The 20786-nt window shown below is 59.6% G+C and overlaps 3 protein-coding genes across 3 annotated transcripts; 1 reads left to right on the top strand and 2 right to left on the bottom strand.

Moving 5' to 3' along the window:
• Positions 1–2969: 2969 nt before the first annotated feature.
• Positions 2970–11981, bottom strand: TRPV4 (transient receptor potential cation channel subfamily V member 4). Its single transcript, XM_054289055.1, has 17 exons — positions 11870–11981; positions 11355–11555; positions 8788–9217; positions 7606–7778; positions 7242–7394; positions 6993–7133; positions 6512–6810; positions 5899–6078; positions 5653–5811; positions 5453–5545; positions 5222–5295; positions 4971–5136; positions 4705–4771; positions 4178–4491; positions 3924–4051; positions 3608–3729; positions 2970–3167 (listed from the first exon to the last, which is right to left on the bottom strand). Exons 1-17 carry the CDS (start codon positions 11979–11981, stop codon positions 3034–3036), a joined length of 2946 nt encoding a protein of 981 aa, XP_054145030.1. The 3' UTR covers positions 2970–3033.
• Positions 11817–14547, bottom strand: GLTP (glycolipid transfer protein). The gene is made up of 5 exons (XM_054288877.1): positions 14369–14547; positions 13631–13692; positions 13303–13436; positions 12707–12857; positions 11817–12543 (listed from the first exon to the last, which is right to left on the bottom strand). The coding sequence occupies exons 1-5, from the start codon at positions 14469–14471 to the stop codon at positions 12361–12363; spliced, it is 633 nt and encodes a 210-aa protein (XP_054144852.1). The 5' UTR covers positions 14472–14547; the 3' UTR covers positions 11817–12360.
• A 1134-nt stretch (positions 14548–15681) lies between these two features.
• Positions 15682–19989, top strand: TCHP (trichoplein keratin filament binding). The gene is given in 11 exon segments (XM_054288763.1): positions 15682–16110; positions 16257–16313; positions 16889–16957; positions 17161–17319; positions 17527–17639; positions 17931–17997; positions 18257–18429; positions 18653–18734; positions 18899–19084; positions 19155–19241; positions 19712–19989. Coding segments are annotated over 11 exon segments (1455 nt in total). The 3' UTR covers positions 19745–19989.
• Positions 19990–20786: the final 797 nt, after the last annotated feature.

The following is a 20786-nucleotide window of genomic DNA, read 5'->3' as shown; positions in this document are numbered from 1 at the left end:
TGGGGGAGGCTTCAAGTGTGGAATGCAAAATGAATGGGTTCCTCCTTGGTGGGCACCTGCTGCAGCGCCAGCTCTGCCAGGTGCAGGTGAGAACTGGGGGAGCCAAAAATGTGCACAGACACTGGTGGGAGATGGGGCAGGGACACCTGAGTACATCCCACCACAGCCCATTGCCCTTCCATTCCATGGGGCACAGCACCCACGAGCACTGTGACAACACACTGAAAGAAACTATGCTGCTTCTGGCCTACAAATACCTTCCTATTCAAATTATCCCAATAATAATACCAATAATAACACAAATTTCTAAGGCAGGCTTGCATTGAGGCTGATATTAAACTTAGCGGCCGCCTTTGCTGTTTGGGAGCGAGGAAGAGAGACAGGCAGTATAAATTGCGCGGCTGCAAAAGGACTTAAAAAAACCCATCTCTCATTTTGATTGATATTAGCTTCACAAATTAAGCTTTAGATTTATCTAAAAATAAATTTGCTTCCACGCTCCGCATTCTGGATGACAAGTGCTTTTCTCTTCCCTTTGTTGGGTTTGTCATCTCTGGCAGGGCAGGGCGGCACGGGGAGGGGGCCAAGCACCCCCCGTGCACCAGCTGAGGCTGAAACAGCTCCAGGTTTGGGGGTAAAAGGGCCAAAATCAACCCCTGAAGGTGGCAAAGGCCTCCTGTGCTGGGATGTCACCATGGTGGCTGTGGTGGCCCCGTCCTCACAGAGCCACCGCAGGGTGCAGAGTGATGATGATGATGATGATGATGATGCAGGGGCTTGGTGACAGCTGTCCTTCCCACAGCCCAAATTTTTTAGAGCTCACTGATATGTGGCCTCTTGGCTTTGGGGCATTAAGATCTGCACGGGAGGGGAGAAAATTGGCTTATGTCTCATTTTACTGGAAAATCCCATCTCTGGTGCTGCAGCCGGTGGCAGCCACGGTGCTGAGCCCATCTCTGGCTGAGTCCTGCTCCAGGGTTCCCCAGCCACCACACACGGCCCAGCCAGGACTGCCCACTGCAGACCCAGTCAGGTGAAAGCCAAGTTCATCGTTTTCACCCAAGATCCAGCCCAGAAGCAGAGCAGCTCAGCTCCTCACTCTCTTATGGAGCAGGAGCCGCCACCTCCGCCTCTCCCAAGGAGCGATAATGAAACATATTCATCCCTCACCCTGGGGAAATACTTAAACCACAATATGAGAGATGTATGTAAATCACATTTAAACGGAGACGGTGCCGTTAACGCTGACGGCGACTCATCGAGTTGGAAGATGAAGTGTCCCCTCTGCTGCTAAAGCGTTTGCCGAGAGAGCAGGGCTGTCCCCAGGCCCTGGCCAGGGTCTCTGTCAGTGTCACCGTGTCACCATGCCACTGGTGCCCACCTAAAGTGCTCCTTCACACCTGCACCATGTCCAGCTGTCAAAGGAATGCTCACCCCTGCAGGTGGCAGCGACGATGAGGAGGAAAGGAGTTACAGACGGGTGATGGATGGGATGGGCTGAGGATGGGGATGGGATGGAGATGGGCTAGGGGCGGGAGGGGATGGGGCACGGATGTTTTGGGGATGCGGAGAGCTGGTTTGCCGCGGGCCGGCAGCGGCCCCAGCGCTGCGCTCGGGGCGCGGGGTCAGCCCGGCCGGACCGGGACCGGGACCGGGCCCGCATCGCGCGGTGTGTGCCGCCCTCCAGTGGAGCGAGCGCGAACTGCATCCCTGCACCGCACCTGGGCATCGTAACCGAGTGTCACACCTGCGCATCATCACACCCCTGCACCTGTACATCATCACATCCCTGCACCGCACCTGTACATCGTATCCCTGAATCGTACCTGAATCACATCATACCCGTCACACTTTTACATCATCAAATCCCTGCATTGCACCTGTGCATCGTATCCCTGTGTCACACCTGTGCATCGTATCCCTGCACCACACCTGTACATCATAACTGTGCACTGTACCTGTGCATTGCATCCCTGTGTCACACCTGTGCATCATATCCATGTGTCACACCTGTACATCGTAACCGTGTACCACACCTGTGCATCATAACATCCCTGCCCTATCCATCATTTTCACGTGGATTCTGTGATTTTACTTCCTTAATTTCTCTTTTCCTTAACTCCCTTTAACCTGTGCATCACCACATCCCTGTGTCACACCTGTGCATCGTATCCATGTGTCACACCTGTACATCGCAAACGTGTACCACACCTGTGCATTGTATACAATTGTCACACCTGTACATCATTGTATCCATGTGTCACACCTGTACATCATCATATCCCTGTGTCACACGTGTGCATCGTATCCATGTGTCACACCTGTACATCGTAACCGTGTACCACACCTGTGCATCATAACTGTGCACCACACCTGCACATCGTATCCATGTTTCACACCTATACATCGTATCCTTGTGTCACACCTGTACATCGTAACCATGTACCACACCTGTGCATTGTATACAATTGTCACACCTGTGCATCATCGCATCCCTGTACACCACGGCCCTGCACCACACCTGAGCTCAGCCCGATGGGTGACCATGCCCAAAGGCACGGCACGGCTCGGCACGGTTTGGCTTGGTTAGAATTTGGGGGCAGGCAGCTCCTCCATCCTGTCCCCCCCCAAACCCTGCTGGCATCCTGACTGTCCCACGCCGAATCACTCAGCGCCGGGAGAGATGGCGGCGGCGCGTCAGTCTTTATTACTAAATAAATAACCGTATAAACCTTGTGCAAAACTCTGTGGCAAAACCATCAGCTCCGGCGGGGGCCGCGCTCCCCAGCCCGGCCCGAGGCTCCCGGCACGGCCCCGGCACGGCACAGCACGGCACGGCGAAGGGAAGCGGTGGCGCTCGGTGAGAGCCAAGACCGGGGCAGCTCCAGGTCCCCCATCCGGGCGGGACAGCGGAGGGGACAGAGGCTGCAGGAATCCCTGAGGAGCAGACAAGCACCATCCAGCCAGCCCAGCGGCGATCCCGGAGCCGCTGCGGGGCCCGGGCAGAGTCCATGGGCTGCCGGTGCTGCCGTGCTAGAGCGGGGAGCTCGGGGCATGGCCGTGCCGCCGCTCCGCCGCGCCCACGCTCCCCAGGGGCACCACCACCTCCTCCGGAGGGCAGCTCTTGTTCAGCTCCACCACGCGGGGCACCACGGTCGACCACCGATCTGTGGAGAGGGTGGGAGATGCGCAAAGACCACCTGTGGCTGCTCGCCAGGGCCCCAAATCTGCTCCTGGAGCTCGTCAGAGGCCGTCAGCAGCATCCTGAGGGATGTCCCAGCCCCAGATCTGCTCCTGGGGCTCATCAGATGCTGCAAGGAGCATCCTGAGGGATGTCCTAACCCCCAGATCTGCTCCTGGGGTTCAGCAGAGGCTGCAAGGAGCCTCCTGAGGGATGTCCCAGCCCCAAATCTGCTCCTGGGGGTAATCAGAGACTGCCAGCAGCATCCTGAGGGATGTCCCAGTCCCCAAATCTGCTCCTGGGGCTCATCAGAGACTACCAGCAGCATCCTGAGTGACGTCCTAACCCCCAGATCTGCTCCTAGGGATCGTCAGAGGCTGCCAGCAGCACCCTGAGGGATGTCCCAGCCCACAGAGGGGCGCTCACCTCTCCGCAGCCGGCCCACGGTGTGGGAGAAGCCGTAGTACTGGTACGTGTCGCTCTTGCCCGGGTCCTCGCTGATGATGCCCAGGTTCTGGTTCCAGTGGGACCAGTTCACCTCGTCCACCCTGTGGGGAAGGTCAGACCCACAGGGGCTGCACGGGAGCTGGGGCAGGACCTCCAGCACCCACCAGCAATGCCAGCTGCCTCCATACCACTACAAAGCACCCAGCAAATGAGTGCTGCACGGTGCCAGCCCCCCAGAAATGCTGCTGGGACAGGCACAGCTGCCCCCCCAGCCCCCGATGGTGCCCACCTTTACCTGAAGCACCAGCGGCGGTCGGGGGTCCCGTCCGTGCCCTTCCCCACAGTGACCATCTCCCCCGAGCGGAAAGCTTTCCTCAGGAACACCGGGAAGGAGCGCTCGATGTCCAGGATGGTGGTGGCCCACTGCCAGGGACACCAGGGAACTGCCTGAGCATGGAGGTCCCTCACCCATGGACCTCAGTGCTGCAGCCCCCCAGGCACAGGCGGCTCCTGGAGACCCCATCCCGCCATGCCCAGATGTGGTGGTACCTGCAGCTTCCAGATGTGCTTGCTCTCCTTGGAGACTTGGCCCACGGTCTCGCCCATGAGGGCGATGAGCATGTTGAGCAGGAGCACGAAGGTGAGGATGATGTAGGTGACGAGGAGGATGATGAAGACGCCGGGGTATTTGGCGCTCTCGAGCATCTCCAGGTCGCCCATGCCGATGGTGAGCTTGAAGAGGTCGAGCAGGAAGGTGCTGAAGGTCTGGCTGTCCCGGCACGACGGGTAGGTGGGCACTGTGCAGTTGGACTTCTCGCTGCAGGACTCATTGCTGGGACACGGGTTCAGCAGGGACACCAAGGCTGGGGGAGAAGGGACAGGGACAGCGTGTCCATAGGGGCAATGACAAGGACAGGATCCACAATGGGCCCCAGTGTGACTCCATGCTAGCTGAGACCTTCTCCACCATGGGAGGAGGCAAAGGCTGAGGCTGTGGGCAGGTGGGATGGAGCTGGGGGTCTGCAGCCCCCTGCCCAGCCAGGCTGAGCCACAGGGCTTGTCCCTGCCCTGGTTACCTGATGCATAGCCAATCATGAAGAGCAGGTAGACCAGCAGGAAGCGGAACAAGTCTTTGAAGAGGATCTGAAAGTGATGGAGAGCAGGGTGAGGTGTGCTGGACCACAGCATCATCACCAAGCTGTGCCACTGGCACAACTGCCCTGCTCCCAGCCCAGTGGAGAGCCACAGGAACCCCTCACAAAGCCTGCAGGGACCTCTTGAGGCTGTAATTCCACAGGAGCATCACCCCTGGAGAAGGACCAGACCATGACCCCCACCAGACCTTCTGGATCATGATGCTGTAGGTCCCTGTCAGCTTGAGGCCACGGGTAAAGTACAGGGCGTTCATCCAGCCCAGGACCAGGGCAAAGACCATGACAGCCAGGTAGGCCTCGATGCCCCCCAGGTACAGCCCTGCCGTGACAATCACCAGCACCGAGTAGATGAAGCTGCAGGAGAGCTGGGGTCAGACCCTGCAGCCATGAGCCTGGGGGGTACAGTGGCTCAGGGTGGCCCTGGGGGTTCCCCACGTACTAGAGCAGCTGGAAGGAGCCATCTATGAAGAAGGAGTTCACACCTGGGCACTTCTTCATGAACAGGTCTTTAATCTGTGGGAGAGAGGCAGAGGGTGGAGGGTCTCGAGGGGCAGGGTCCCCATGGCCGAGGCCACTTTGGCAGGGGTGGATGCCTCAGGGGACGGGGCTGTCACCCCTGGAGACCCCAAAGAGGTGCCAGGGGAGGACCCCCTGCCTTGCCACCACTGACATTTGTGCAGAAGAAGAGGATTCCGGTGAGGAGGGTGATGATCTCCCCGGCCAGGCGCAGGTAGTCGGCAGTGCTGGTGTAGGGGTAGGGCGGCTGTGGGGGGAGGACAGAGAACAGAGCTGAGCTGCTGCCCCATCCCCTGGCACAGAGCCCTGCCAGACCCCCCTGCCAGGCAGGGCTGTGCCAGCCTGGGGACTCACAGGGCCTTCCATGGGGCGGTAGTAGGCGACGAGGGTGAAGATGATCATGGCGCTGAGGTAGGAGACCACGCTGATGTAGAAGGAGACAGCCCCAAACTTGCGCCACTTGTCCCTCAGCAGCTCGTTGATGGGCTCCACAGCCAGCATCTCGTGGCGGTTCTGGTGGGACATGGGTGCTGGCAGAGGGGACAGGGACACCCAGTGTCCCCCAGACCCCTCCCAGGGTGCCCCCCAAGCCCTGCACACCTCGATCTTGCTGTTGTAGACGAGGATCTCCAGCACGGACACCTCCTCCCCACAGGTGTCCAGCGAGGAGAGGTCATAGAGGGAGGAGTAGACGGGGCCATAGGCCCAGTCCTTGAACTTCCTGGAGAGGTGCCGGGCGTCCTCATCCGTGATTTCCCTCCGGATGATGTGCTGGAAGATCTGCCAGAGGGAGGGATGGAGGGAGGACTGCTGCCCCCAGACCTGCTTGGGGCACCTTGCTCTCCTCCCACCCTATCCTGGGTGCATCCCCAACCCCCTCCCTGCACCCCAACGGGCTCAGGGTGCTCCCAGGTGCTCCTGGGCTGATGCAGACACTGTCACAGCCCTGCAGGATGCTGCAGCTTTTGGTGACTCCCCTGCCTGCCCCACCAGAGGCCAAGGGCAGGCCAGGGGAGAAGATGGGCTGTGTGAGGGTCTGGAGTTAATTGGGAAAGGGCCAGAACGCAAAGGGGTGTTAATCAGCCAGGTTAATAGGGCTGCACATCCAGGTTTCCACCAGCATCTGCAGAGAGAAGCCGTGCATGCACTGAGCGTGACAGGGCTCAGCAGGGACAGCAGGGAGACCTCCCCAAATACGGGGGGGACACCGTACCCCGATCTTGCCGGTCTTGGCCGCCATCATGAGCGGGGAGAGGCCGTCGTTGTTGAGCAGCGTCTCCAGGTTGGTGTCGGGGAAGAGCTTGGCGCACTTGACGAGCAGCAGGTCGTACATCTTGGTGACAAACTTGGTGTTCTCGCGGGTGTTGTCGGCGATGGCCACCAAGGCGTGCAGCACGGTGTTGCCGCGGGAGTCCTGGCGCCGCAGGTCCGCCTGCTTGTGCCCGTTCTCCGTCAGGTAGTGCACGATGTGCGGCTGGTTGGTGCAGGCGGCCAGCGACAGCGGCAGCTCACCTGCAGGGACACAGCACCTGTCACCCTTTCCCCGCTGTGGGGACACAGCACCTGTCACCGCTTCCCCACTGCGGGGACACAGCACCTGTCACCCTTCCCCGCTGTGGGGACACAGCACCTGTCACCCTCCCCCGCTGCGGGGACACCTCAGGGTGCATCCCCCCGGGTCCTTCCCTGCTCACCGAAGTAGAAGTAGCCGCCCTCGCCCTTGGGCTGGAAGAAGCGGCCGCGGGCCTGGGCATGGACATCCGCTCCTTTCTCCACCAGCAGCTCCACGTAGTGCTTGCAGCGGCGCTCGATGGCGATGTGCAGGGCTGTCTGACCTGTGCCAGCACCGCCCGTCAGCCACCGCCTTGTCCCTGCAATTTCCCCCCGCGTCCCAGTCTCCCCAGGCCCCTTCTCCGGTCCCTGAACCACCCCATGTCCCCCACCTCGGTAGTAGACGTCCCTGAAGGGCGAGTTGATGAACTCCCGCATGTTCCCCGTCTTCTCGGCGATGTCCAGCAGCACGGGGATGGTGTCGTTCTTGCCCCCGCTCAGGTTGAGCAGGGCTTTGGGCAGGCAGGTCTTTCCCGTGGAGGGCTCTGTGAGTGGAGGGTGCTGAGAGGGGGCCAGGGCGAACCCCTCAGGGCCCCGGTTCCCAATGCCAGAGCTGCGCATCCCCATCCCTCAGGAACACAGGGGTCGCGGCACAGCCATGCTGGAGCTGCGCATCCCCATCCCTCAGGAACACAGGGATCGCCAGCGGTCACGGCACAGCCCTGGCAGCAGAGCAAGGAACAGCCAGGTCCTCACCTCGGAACTCCTCGTCTGTCAGGCGCTTCTTGTGGGTGAGCAGGAAGGAGAGCAGCCCATCCAGGCCGGCCGGGGACCCCCGGGAGACGATGTCGAAGAGGATGGGTCTGTTGAAGACCTTGAGGACGGGGGGCGGGTCGGGAGCCGGCCCCTTTGCGGCGGGCGGCTGCTTCCTGCGGGGGAAACGCCAGCGCTGGGAAAACAGGTGCCGCTGTCTCGGCTTCCCCCACCTGTGCGACGAGCTTGAGGGTGCTCAGCCACTGGGGACACCTCCCGGGGTGACCGGTGAGGCCAGGGCAGCATCCCCGTCCACAGCAGCCCGGTGCTCCCGGTGCCTTGCCAGCTCTTTCCAGCTCCCACCCAGGTGCTGCAGCGCTTGGGGCCCCAGCTGTGCCCCCCAGCAGGGACAAGCCGCGGGTTTGGTCACGCTCCGGCACCACGGGTGAAGCCAGACCGGTCGGAGCAGTCGGCAGCAGAGCGGGGGGGGACGGACCGGGGGCAGCTCCGCGCATTGGGAATGGGGGCAAGACGTTTGACGGCTGCTCCGGCCGGTGATTTCCAGTCTGAGGGCTCATGGGCCATCCACGGGGAACTCCCCGCTCTCCTAAGGCGGCTGCACCCCTGGGTGGGGACGCTGGCGGGCCGCCCCAGGTGCCCGGCACAGAGGGGCATTGTGCGTCCGGCCGCGGGCTGCCCCCCCCCGGCTCCGGTTTCCTGGCGCGGGCAGGGCGGAGGCTCTCCTGAAAAGCCTTTTCATGCCGTAGCCAGACGGCCGCACCGGCCAGGGGAGCGGCCGGGCGCACAGAGCCTCTTTCATGGTGTCCGTAAGGGGGAAGGGGAGCGCTCTCCCGGTACCAGGGGCTGCGGAGCCGCTCCACGGCACGGCACGGCCACTGGGACCCGCTGGGAGCTGCTCCCTGTGAGCGGCACCTCTGCCCAAAACACCCCAAAGCGCAGCTCGGAGGTCCCCCCATGTCCCAAACAGAACGTCTCCATCCCCACCCAGATGTCCCCAACAGAACATCCCCATCCCCACCGGGGTGTCAACATCCCCATCCCCACGGGGGTGCCCCCAAAGAACGTCCCCAAACCCACCGGGGTGTCCCCAACAGAACGTCCCCATCCCCACCGGGGTGTCCCCAACAGAACGTCCCCATCCCCAGCCGGGTGTCCCGTACTCACTCCGCGACCCTCCTGCGCCAGCGCTTGTTCTCGCTGGGGTGGTGGCGGTACGTGCCGTAGTCGAACAGGGAGTCCATGGGGGCTTTCTTGGGCGCGGGGACCACGGGGGACTCGTAGATGGTGGCCTCCAGCAGCTCCATGGGCTTCGGGGCGCCTTTGCGAAAGGCCCCGTGGAATTTCATGCGGAGGTTTTGCTTTCCATCCCCGGCGCCGGGGGCACCCCGGGCTGCCTCGGCGGGGCTCGGGGTGTCCTCGCTCTCGAACAGGTTGGCCAGAGAGGAGAGCGGGAAGGATTCGTTCTGCAGGGAGCCGTCCTCCCCCGCGCCCTCCGCGGCATCGCCGTCTGCCATGGTCCCTGCCCGGAGGGACGGGCACGGCTGACCCGCCTGGCTGGCTGTGACCCCCGGCTCCTTCCACGAGAGCAGGAGACCTGGCAGAGGAAAACCCCGTGTCAAAATACCCTCCCCATCCTCTCCCCGAGCCCCGCGGCGGGACGGCGCCCACACCCACCCTGCCAGGGGTTGGGACCCGCTGTAACTCAGAATCTCCCGGCCGGTCCTGCCTTGTCCCGGCTCTGCTCGGCACCCACCCACCCTCTGCGGGGACCCCTCACGTCTGCGGGGGCCCCTCCGGCTGCGGCGCTGCCGCGCTGGGCGAGGGCGAGCCCGGCCCCGCTGCGGTCAGCCGGGGTGCAGCCCAGGACAGGGCACAGAGCAGACCCTGTGCGCCGCGATCTGCCGCCCAAGGAAAGAAAACATTCCTTGGGATACTCCCCACATCCAAGGAAGCGCCCAGAGGCGGCAGGAGCTGCCACCGCAGCGGGGCTGGGAGCGGGGCCAGGGCTGCTCCTGATGCTCCCCAAGCCAGGGGGGCGCGGTGGGACGCGGATCTGGGCACCGGGAGGGGATGGGAGCGGCACGGGGGGGCAGGAGCAGCGGCTGGGACAAGAAATTACGGGTTTAGGTTACCCAGAGGGACGTGGAGATGAAGGAGAGACGTGCCAGCAGAGCGCTGTACCGTGTCACCCCGTCCTGCCCGCCACGTCCGCGACACGGACAGGTGACAGACCCCAGGCACTCCCCCAGCCCCGCTTCGCACCAAAACCCTCCGGAGAAACCCTGAGCAGCGTTAGGGCTCAGCACGGCTCCTGCCCGCGGGGAGCTCAGCCCTCCCGGGACGGAAAAAGCAGCGGGAAACGTGTCATTTAGTGCTGGGCTGAAGCTCTGTGCGACAGCCACAGGGGCAGGCTGGGCCCTGTCGGGAGGGCAGCCCGGCCGGGGAAAGGGCTCGAATGAGGCACAGGGTGCCGGCAGCCACACGGTGGGCACGGGGGATGAGGGGGCAAACGGCCCCAAACCCTGCAGCGACAGGGAGGGGGCTCAGACAGTGACCCCCCTCTCCCTGCCACACTTGGGGACACCCAGTGGGGCTGGGGGACACCCAGGACAGTGCAGCCCTGGGGGACACAGAGCTGACAGATTCTCCTCTTTGCTGACTTCTCTGCCATCCCCATCTCTGCAAGAAATTCCACAAGCACCTGCCAAAGCCCGCAGGTCCCACATCCCGACCCCAGGCAAACAAGAGCCCTCGCATGGCCCGTGTGACCTTGGACAAGGGAATTGCCAAGCAATTCCCTGCGGGCTGGGAATGGAGATGGAGCACCTGACCTGTCCCAACTGTGCTGGAACCCAAAAAAATGCAGCTTTAGGGAAAACCTGGACACGGCACAGGCTGTCCCACACGGGCTGTCCCACATCTGCTGTCACCAGCCAGGACTGAAGCTTGTGTGGGGAATGAGGGACTCAGGGCTGGTGCCGTCAGCCCCGGTGCTGCCAGGAAAGGTGCTGTCACAGGGGTTTGATTTGGCCCCTGGGTTATTTGGGTTTGGATTTTTCAAACTTCCTCACCTCATGGGATAACTGAGTCAAGGCACAGCTCTCGCATCCAACACAAACCCCACCTGTGCTCCCACCTCTTCCCAGCATCCCAACCTCCCAGCTGGACCAGTGTCCCCAGTCAGTGCCCACTCCTGCCCACCACGGGGATGTCACCAACACCGGGATGTGCGGGGACATCCACGGGTGGGCGGCAGGGAGGGTGTCCCATGACATTAAAGGGTGATTAAGGGTGGGAGTGAATCACTGAAACCACAGCGAGTTCTAGTCGGAAATCCTCATCCTGAGTGATGCAGCTGCTTCCCAAAATCATCCTCACTGCTGTGCTCACCTCGATAACAGCCGGGAGCTGAGTGTGGGCAGCATGGGGGGTTTGGAGCCGGTGGGAGCCCCCTCCTCAAAACCCACCCGGCACCTCAATCTCGGATCATGAGTCCCCAGGCTGTGCGGACATTGCCGGGGCATCCATGAGGGTCCACCTTGCCCTGCCCAGCTCAGCCCTCGACCCCGGCCTCACATGGGGTCTCCATCCTGCCCCGCTCCCCGTGCGCTCCCCATCCCGCCCCATTTTCCGCGTCCCCGCACCGGCGGCTCCATCCAGCCCCGGTGCCCGTGTCCCGGCCCGTGCCACTCCCGGTGATGCCCCCCGTGCCCGCTGCCCCGGCTCCGTACCGCCAAAGGTCCCGTGGAAAGTCCCGTAGGCTCCGGCGCCGCCGAGTCGCCCGGGGCCGGTCCCCAGAGCGGCCCCTCCCCGCCCCGGCCCCGGCTCCAGCGGCGGAGGCGCCACCGGGACCCGCCCTCGGCTCGGCCCCCGCCCGCCCCCGGAGCACCGGCCACACAACAGCCCACAAGGAACAGCCCTCCCAAAATACCCTTCAAAAAAAATCAGCCCCCCCAGGAAAAACGTCTCTGGCACAGCCCTCCCGAAGAACAGCTCCAAAACCCCTCCCATAAACAGCTCTCCTAGGACACAGCTTCAAAACAGCCTCCCAGGAACGGCTCCAAAACAGCTCCCCTAGGAAAGAAAAAACCCGAATTTCCCTACCCAAAACAGCCCTGCCGCAAAACACCTTCCCTAAAACAACCTCCCCAAACACTCTTTCAGCCCCAAATGAGGCTCCCAGGCCACGGGTGCTGTCAGTTTTTATTAATTGCTGCTCCCGGGGCTCATAAGGCACCGCAAACACCACGGGGACAGTCCCCGGTTTCTGAATCCCAGCACTGGGGCTTGATCCCAGGCCAGCGCTTGGAGGAGTTGGGATCACCCAGGAAAGTCATCAGCTCGTCCTCCATGGGCATCATTCCGGACAATCCAGTGCCAATCAACACGAGGTGCCCGTCGGTGGGTTCCAGGCACAGCCCGAGTGCCACTTCATTCATCAGCAGGACACTTCATTCCCTGCCCCACTGGAGACAGGAATCCAGGGGTTGGGACTAGAAATACTTGTTCTTCCTCTTGGGAAATCCAAGGGTGACACCCACAATTGTTTTATTGCCGTATTCTTAATAGAAAGTTAATTACTGTTAATTTTTTGGTTAGAAAAGACATTATCCACTGCAGATCCAGAGAGGAATCGAAGTCACCAGAGAGCTGGGAGCCGCCCCAGCTGCCTCAGTGATGAAGACATAGGGAACACCCATCACACATTATTTAATCTGTGCCAATCCTGTGCCAGCTTTAGGCTTTGTAGCTCAGCTCAGCGTTCATCTTTGTGTACATCTCATAAATTGCATCCAGGATTGGAGTGACCCTGGCGAGAAACTGGTGGATTTTTTCTATGCTTTCCTCTTCCTTGACTTCATTGCCCTTCTCCAAAGCCTTCAGCAAATCGGATTTGTAGGGAAGAGCATAGACCGAGCCCTATAAAACAGGGAGAGGGTGTTTGACTCCCACAAACCCAGCAGAGAGCATGGGTGGGGTTGTTCCTATGTGCCAATGCTGTGAGCTCTCCAGACACTTGTCAGTGCATGGAAACAGCCTTAGGGATGGTGGCTGGGTGCTTGGAGAGGGAGGGGATGCTCACCGTGAAGAGCTTCTGCAGCATCCAGCCGTGGTATTTCTTCAGCGCGATCTCGTAAGCCTTCAAGGCGTTCACTCGGATGAGGTTGGGATGCTCCTCATCCCTCTCGCCGTCAGAGATGCTCTGCAGCAACACCAGAATGAATTTCAGACCCCTGGGAGAAGAGCAGAGGTGTTGGGCTCAGGGAAGTGGGTGCTGCTTCCCAGCTTCCAGCCTGGTGTTTCCAAGTGTCTGTCACTGCCCCAGTGTGTCCATCCAGGGAAGAGAGAGAGAGAAGGGCAGGATGGAGCCCCCAGGGCAGGATGAAACCCCCAGGTGAGGCCAGGGCTCAGGGCTGAGCTGGGCAGGCCCAGGCCCATGGATCCTCCAAGTCCTGACCTGTCGAATTTCAGGGCTCATGCTCTGAGGTTGAATTCCCCTGTGCATTCCCGAGGTGGAGATTTGAGGAGGGGGTTCCCAACAGCTGTGCTCCCCAAATACATCACCTCACTTCCAGCTGCCCAGCCCACAGAGCCCAGCCCATGCAGGCTCCATTTGGAGCTCTCCAGCTCCCCACATGCCGGGACAGAGCCACAGCAGCTCCCGACGCCGTGAATCACCTTTTCAACCACATCAGCGCCAGCGTCGCGCCTGTCTTGGGCCAGGCCGAGCCGTGCAGCTCCTTCTCCACCTCCAGGATGTTCTGCAGAGTTTTGAACTTGGCAGGGTTGGAGTCATAAACCGCCCGGATTTTCTGAGGGCAGAAAAGGGGACTGGCACCCGGGAGCAGGGACTTTGAGCAGGAGCTCTGGGGATAAACTGTGACCGGGTGAGCCACTGCTGAGCACAAAGTCCCCACAGGAAGAAAGGCCCTTTGAAACACCTCCAGTCCCACAGCATCTCTCCCCAGGGATTCTCCTCTCTGAGCCCTCCTGAGTCCCTTCCTACCTTGATATTTCCAGTCAGGTCTGCTTTGACTGGCGAGTAAACGATGGGAGTACCCAGGCAATCTGTGCAGACAAGGGAGGGAGGACAATTACACATTGGTGACACAGGGGACACCACACACTTCCCATAACCAACAAGTTTCACTTGGAGCACAGCCCGGGCACTGAGACTAGAAAGGGATCTCTGAGCTTCATACACGGCTGTTGGCCCTTGGGACAGCCCTGCCATCCACTGCGGCCCCACCAGTGACCTCCAATCCCCGTGGCTGCGGGACACAGCCCTGGCAGAACATCCTGGAACAGCCAGACCGGCACCGGACACTGCCCGTCCGCAGCCCCACGTCCTGCCCTTCCGGGGCTGCCACCGAGCCGCCACACAATAGCTGACATTGTGGAGGGCAGCGGGCACGCTGTGCCACGAGGGCGGCCACGCCGACACCCACCCGTGTCCCGACACGGGGTGGGATCCATGGGTGGGACGGCAGCTCCTGCCCCGGGCGATGCCTCTGCATGGGATGCTCCAGGGGACGGCAGGACGCTTCCCACGGGGCTGCTCGGCGGGTTTGACAGGATCGTGATGCAACCCCGGTCCTGGCAGAGCAGCCAAGCCCGGCGTGAGCCCTGGATCAGGTAGGGGGGGTCACCACCCAGAACCGGGGAGGGGGCACCCGGAGCGGCTGAGCCCGCTGCAGGCCTGGTCCCAGCCCGCATCTCCCAGCCCCGGCCACCCCGGTCTCACCGAAGAACGGCGGCAGGTGCGCCACGGCCTCCAGGAAGGGCAAAGTCTCGATCTGCTTGTCAGCTGGCAGCGGCTTGAACTCGTGTTCCAGCAGCAGCGCCATGACCAGCGTAGGGCTTCCCCTTTCCCCCTCACCGCTCCCCGGCTGAGGGGGCTCTGAGGCAGCGGGGGCCGACCCGGCAGCGCGCCCACGCCACGCTCCGCCCCCCGCCCCTCCGGCCAATGGCTGCGCATCACCCGTACGGCCGATGCGCAGCCATTGGCCAGAGCTGCGGGGGGCGGGACTTTGAGTCCAACGAGGAGACCACGCCCCCCTCGCCCCCTCAGACTCGGGGCCTGGCCGTGCTCGGGACCGTGAGCTGCCCCGGCCGCGTTCCCAGCGCCAGGCGGGCCGGCGTTAATTATTCACGGGAGATAAATATTTTATAGGGAACAGATGGAAAACAAACCTCAACGCGCGGGAGTGATGACACACCTCAGTGAGGGGTTGGGTGGGAAAATGACACCGAGCGGGGACACGGAGAGGTGAAGAAGAGGTGGGAGCGGAGGGAGAGGCTCAGCCCGTCCGCTGCGTGGGGAGCGGACTTGCCGGTGGCAGGGCCCCACATACGGTGTTTTTACCGGTTATTCTGGAAAAACTGGTCGTGGGGCGATAGCGATCGCTGCCTGGCAGGGCGGGTGCGGATACAAGGCGGGTGCGGGAAGCTGCGGGTCACCGGCGGGGGCTGCCGGCTGGTGCCGCCTCCCTCCCCGCTGCCAGACTCCCGTGCTGCCCGGAGCCCCTCCCGGGACGCTTGAAGCCCTTCCTGGGGTGCCAGGAGCCAGTTCCGTGGTGCCTGCAGTGCCCTGAGCCCACCCCAGGGTGCTCGGAGCTTGTCCTGGAATGTCCAGCGCTCACTTCGGGATGCCCGGAGCCCATCTCGGGATGCCCGCAGCCCCTCAGGCGGTGCCCGGGCTATCCCGGCTCACTCAGCGGCCGCTCCGCTTGGGTTCGCTGCAGGCAGCGCCGCGCTGGTGCCCTGCCAAGGCGGGCAGAAACAGAAACCTTTAACCCCTGAGATATTCACAGCGCCACAAACCCCGCGGTGCTGCGCGCTCCGAGCCGGCACAGGGCTGTACCCGCACGTCCTGCGAGCGCTCGGGACGCGGCGGAACCGGGCCGGGTCGGAGCGAACCGATTCCCCGCCGCCGCTCCATCTCCCGTCCATCCCTCTCTCCCCGCCTCCCTCCGTCGGTCCCCGCCTCCCTCCGTGCTCGCGGAGCACGTCTCGCCGTGTCCCTCGGCGGGAGCCGTCGCGGGCGGGCTCGTTGCGATGTCGCTGTGGCTGCGGCGGGGCCGCGGCCCGGAGCGCTGGGCGGCCGAGCGGCGGGAGCTGCAGGAGCGCAGCCGGCAGCAGTGGGAGAGCACCAGCCGCGCCTTCGCCCGCGCCGCCGCCGCCTGCTCCCTGCAGGCTCGGTGGAGCCAGCCCCGCGTCCCCCCGCCCAGGTAGGGCCGCGGTCGGTGCGGCGGGTGGCGGGGCGGTGCGGGGATCCCGCTCAGCGCCGGTGTGTGCGGCAGCGCGGAGGCGGCGCGGCGGGACGCGGAGGAGGCGGCGGCGCGGCTGGAGCGGCGGCGGGAGCGGCTGCGGCGGCTGCTGGGCGAGGAGCGGGAGGCGCTGGCGGCGGAGCTGCGGGAGCGGCGGCAGCGGGGCGGGATGCGGAGCCAGGAGCTGCGGGACGGGCCCGGAGAGTGCGGGAGGAAGGTGAGGGAGCGGCCCGGCCCTGCTCGTCCCGTGCTTCAGCTGTACTAGCGGGACTTGCTGGAGTTGCAGCCCTGAATCCCTGTGAGCCTCGGCGGGGTTTGGGATGCTGAGCACTCCCGTACCCTGACCTAGCTGTGTGTTCCCAGTTTGCTGAGCCGCCGCTTCAGGAACGCTGGAATAAAAACAACGCGGAGCTCCGAGAGGTGATGTTGCTTTCTCCCGAGTCCCTGTTGCCTTGTATTTATTAAATCGGTTTTTAACTTGAAAATCGTCATATCTCTGCTGTGGTCACTCATCTTGCATCACAGCAACTGCCCCAAGTTCTGATAAACAAAAGGCAAAGAAGTGAAAGGGTTTAAGTTTAAATACTTTTAAGGAGCTCTCTCAAAGCTGTGTTTTTAAAAGTCAGAGATCTGTTCAGACTCTGAGCAAATTTTCAGAGCTCACAATGTCAATATCTCAGGCACATAAAATATAAATATTACAAAAAATATAAATCTTAATATCTCAGCTGTACCTGCCATGCTGTGGTGCTTCCTCATTCTTTATTCCATCCGAGTGCTGCTCCAACATTGCAGTCCTGTGTCACTGTCACTGTGGTGTTTCCCATGTGACAATGACCCTCAGGACCTGGTGGGCACCTTGGACACTCAGATGAGCCCACCTCTGCAGAGGCAGATCCTCCTGAGATTTCAGGTGCTGCTCCAAAGAATCTGGAAGGTCCAGGGGGACAGAACCTCTGGCACTGATGGCCCTGTTACATCTCTTGTGTCTCCAGGCAGAGTCTGAGCTGCACAAGAAGCACGTGGGGAAGGCTTGGGATGATCAGCCAACACAACAAAACAAGGTATGGGGGAAGCCCTGGTGTTCTGGTCACTGGGAGGACTCTGAAATGTGTGTGTGGGTGGAGGGTGATACTTGTGCCATGGGAGCTGCTGCCAGGAAGGGCACTAACAGCTTGCAGGAGTCTGCTCTGTGGATTTTCTGAGCCAGAAGCTGTTTCTTTGTGTCAGGCTAACCTGAAATGCTGTTTTCTTTTATTTGAGAAAGGAAGAGGTGATCAAACTTGAAGAGAAAAAACGTTATGAAAACGAGTATGAAACGGCAAGAGGGGAAGCGCTGGAAAGAACGAGACAAGAGGAAGAGAAACCTCAGCTGGAGAAAACCTTGCTTCAGCAGATAGAAGAACTGAAACTGCAAGAGACAAAGGTAATCTTGACTTTCTCCTCACTGGAGAAAGGAATTTGTTGCTTCACTTGGAAATACAACAAGGCTGACCTGACCTCTTCTCTGCATGTTTGCACTGCAGGGAGGGTTTTCCCTGCCTGCAGAGGAGCAGAGCAGGGTACAAACTCTGGTCAAGCATGCTCTCTGGGATGTTGTACTCTCTCTTGATGTTTGTGTTTTCCTTTTTAGGCAACAAAGCTGAAAAAGGAACAAGAGAATTTATTAAAGCAGCAGTGGGAGCTGGAGAATTTGGAGGAAGAAAGGAAACAAATGGAAGAGCAGCGGAGGAAGAAAGAGCTTGGGTAGGACATCGAGTGGAGCTTGTTCTGGATAGAGTCTGTTCCTGTGCCCACAGCAGTACTTGGGGCACCAGGAGATATTCCAGGTGGCAGTGGTAGGATGTAAATATCTGAGTTTTGGTGGACTTGCCCACAGCAGCCAAGGAGCAGAGGCACTGGTGCTGTTACTGCTTTTTGTTTCTGGTAGCAGGTTCCTCATTGTCACAGATGTACTGCTGCTGTACAATGATGTGGTGCTTTAGAGTCAGTGTGATACTGTTCTTTTTTTAAATTTTGCTTTTTTTCCTCCTTCAGTCGCTTTCTGAAGCATCAGTGTGATGTCCAGCTAAGGAGACGAGCGCAGCAGGTACAGGAGGAGCTGGTAAGAGATTCATTTGTACTTTCTAGATGCTGTGTGGTGAAAAAAACTTGTTGTGTGTGGTTTGTGTCTGCCTCTGATTCCTACAGATCAGGGGGCCCCTTCCAGCTTGTGCACAGGGCTGGAGCACAAAGCTCACAGGGAAGCAGCAGATGGAGCATCGTGCTGAGCACACCCTTGACACTCAGCAGTAATGCCTAGAGGAGCCCTGCACACAGGCTGGGAGGCTGTTGGATAATTAATCCCATGGTTTTTTCTCCAGGAGACAGACAGGCAAATCTTATCAGCCCTCCTGGAGAAAGAGGAGGAGGATCAGAGCTGGCAGACCCCACGGCGGGGACGAGTGGTGGCAGACGTGGCCTGGATGAAGAAGGTCATCGAGGAACAGCTCCAGCTGGAAAAGGAGAGGGAAGCAGAGCTTGAGACTATCTTCAGGTGAGTCTGTCCACCTCTGAACCTCACCTGAGGAGTCCATGTGTGCTGGATGTTCCAGGTCAGGGGGTCACTGAGAGGTACAGGTGGGATGGACACACCAACAGGCAGGGAATAAACCTGAAGAGAAACCCAAGGTCTCCTCTAAAGCACAGGATAGCTTGTCTGTACCTGTGGGGTATACAGGGGGGTTAACCTCAGAGATAATTCCTCCTCTCTCCTTTAGGGAAGAAGCAAAAAAAATATGGGAGAAGAGGGAAGAAGAATGGGAAAGAGAGAAGGTGGCCAGAGATCGCCTGATGAGTGAGGTGATGACCTCTCTTGATGATGTTCCTTGGCTCAATGAAACCATCATTCCACTTGTAACCCACCACCCTCTGGAGAGTTAGAACCTTCCATACCAGGGTGGAATCTTTTTGCTTGTCTGGTGTGTTTCCTGGGAGCTGTGTAACCATCCCCTCCCTTTGCACAGGTCCTTGCAGGCAGGCAGCGCCAGATCCAAGAGAAGATGGAGCTAAACAGGAGGGCCCAAGAAGAATCCATTAAATATCGAGAGCAGCTGATCAAAGAACTCGAGGAGGCCAAGGAAGGGACTCGTCAGGACAAGGAGCAGGAGGAGGAGCAGCAGAGAGCCCACAGGAGGGAGCTGCAGGCACAGGTAGGCTGAGCTCCCCAGTGCACACCGGGCTGCTGAGGCTGCCCCACCTCACCCGATTTCCCCTGCACAGGGCACAGAGCACAGCTTGGGACAGGAGGAGCAGCAGCAGGGATCAGCCCAGCAGCACCTGGAGGCCAAGCAGGGCTGGCACAGCAGGGTAAGGTCACACCTGGGTCACCCTGGCACAGGGGTCACCCCAACACATGAGCCCATCTTGGAAGCATCCTTGTCTCTGATCTGCTTTAGTCATCCTAGTACTAGGGCACAACACTGGGCTGTTACTTCCCCTCACAGAGCTCTACACTTCTCTCTTTTCCTTTTTTGCTGATATTTATATATTAGGCCCTAACTCTTAAAGAATTTTTGAGGCAGATGTGTTGCTAATGCCTCAAATGTTGCTCAGTGCTGAAAGGGATTTATTGGCTGAATTACTGCAGCTGGTACAGTGCAAGTCCCCTGCTCAGTGTTTTTGTTGACTGTCCTGCTTTGCTGGCTCTAAAATCAAATTTAAGTAACCCTACCTCAAGCCCCTGCCCAGCCCATCAGCTCCTGTGAATGTTCAAGAGTTTTTGTGGATTAATTCCAGAGCCCATGAACTTGTGCTGATCTTTGTTTTGACCCCATTAGTTCTACAGTTACCCAAGAGCAGCTTGGACCTGAGGAATGAGCATGAGATGCAGCTCCAGACTACAGAGAGAAAACTCTGAGGACTCAAGGAACTCCTGAAATAATGGTGCTTCTGGAATAGCCTACAGTGAGATCAAGACTTGACTCAGTAGATTTCTGAAAACATTTAGTTGTGGCCAAAATGAAGATAAGAAAAGTGAAGAAGTGAACTGCTTCACTTGGCATTGTGGAGTTGTGCTCGTGTATTTCAGTGCATGAGAGGCTGAAGCAACCCAGCAAATTCAAGGGCCCTGTGGACCTGAGCCACCAAAGAATCTGTGTCTCCCCAGGAAGAGGAGCTGTGGGGCTGTGCCAGACTCCCACTTTGCAGAATCAGGCTGTGCCTGGGTTCTCACTGGACTGTGAGGAGTTAATTAATAATGTACATTGCAAATCAGTCAGATCATGTGTGCTGGGGCAGCAGTGCTTGTCCACTTCCTCTCCAGAAGGTGCTGGAGATTTAACCATTGTTTTTCACTTGTTTCATAAATAATGAATAATTGAAACCTGAACAAGGATTTGGTTTTGTTACATGAGCAACCTACAGCAGCAACAGGAGAGGAGATTGAGTTGATTATTGCAGTTCATTCCTTGCTCTTACCATCCACTACTGCAGACTGACATCAGTCCTGTCACAGTGCACAAGGAGCTGTTACAAAGACTGGCAGCACTTTCCTCAAGAGTAGAAACCTTTCCAGAGATCTTTAGAGAACCAGCAGTCAAATAAGCCCACATTATTTCACACACTGAAAGGGTTTTAGCATTTTATAGTAATACTGTAAACAAAAGATTAAAAGTCAAAATATTGTACAGACAGAACGACACTGATAAATACAAGGTTTGGAAAAAGGCAAAAGAAGCTTTTCCTTTCCTCTGCAGCATTTTGTGAAGGAAGAGCAAGTTTGTTTACAGGGGAACAAGAGATCTAGGCCTAAAAGAAAAACACACCTTTGTTACTTGAGGTGCTGCAAACTCGGTGACTGCAGTGCTGTGAGTGGAGGGTTCACGAACTTGCTGCTGGGGGTTCCTGTGGGGT

Source organism: Melozone crissalis, unplaced genomic scaffold (genome assembly GCF_028551555.1).
Source record: "Melozone crissalis strain CALT ecotype California unplaced genomic scaffold, PUWL_Pcris_2 ptg000063l_1, whole genome shotgun sequence".
Lineage (NCBI taxonomy): Eukaryota > Metazoa > Chordata > Aves > Passeriformes > Passerellidae > Melozone > Melozone crissalis.
This window is presented reverse-complemented; position numbering and strand designations above follow the sequence as displayed.

Coding starts and splice junctions, on each gene's coding strand:
- TRPV4 (XM_054289055.1), bottom strand. CDS start 11,981: ATGCCCATGGAGGACGAGCTGATGACTTTCCTGGGTGATCCCAACTCC. Junction 7,395..7,605: donor GACAGACGAGGAGTTCCGAG/GTGAGGACCTGG, acceptor CTCCACTCACAG/AGCCCTCCACGGGAAAGACC. Junction 4,492..4,704: donor CATGATTGGCTATGCATCAG/GTAACCAGGGCA, acceptor CTTCTCCCCCAG/CCTTGGTGTCCCTGCTGAAC.
- GLTP (XM_054288877.1), bottom strand. CDS start 14,471: ATGGCGCTGCTGCTGGAACACGAGTTCAAGCCGCTGCCAGCTGACAAG. Junction 13,437..13,630: donor ACCTGACTGGAAATATCAAG/GTAGGAAGGGAC, acceptor TTCTGCCCTCAG/AAAATCCGGGCGGTTTATGA. Junction 12,858..13,302: donor GCGCTGATGTGGTTGAAAAG/GTGATTCACGGC, acceptor CTCTTCTCCCAG/GGGTCTGAAATTCATTCTGG.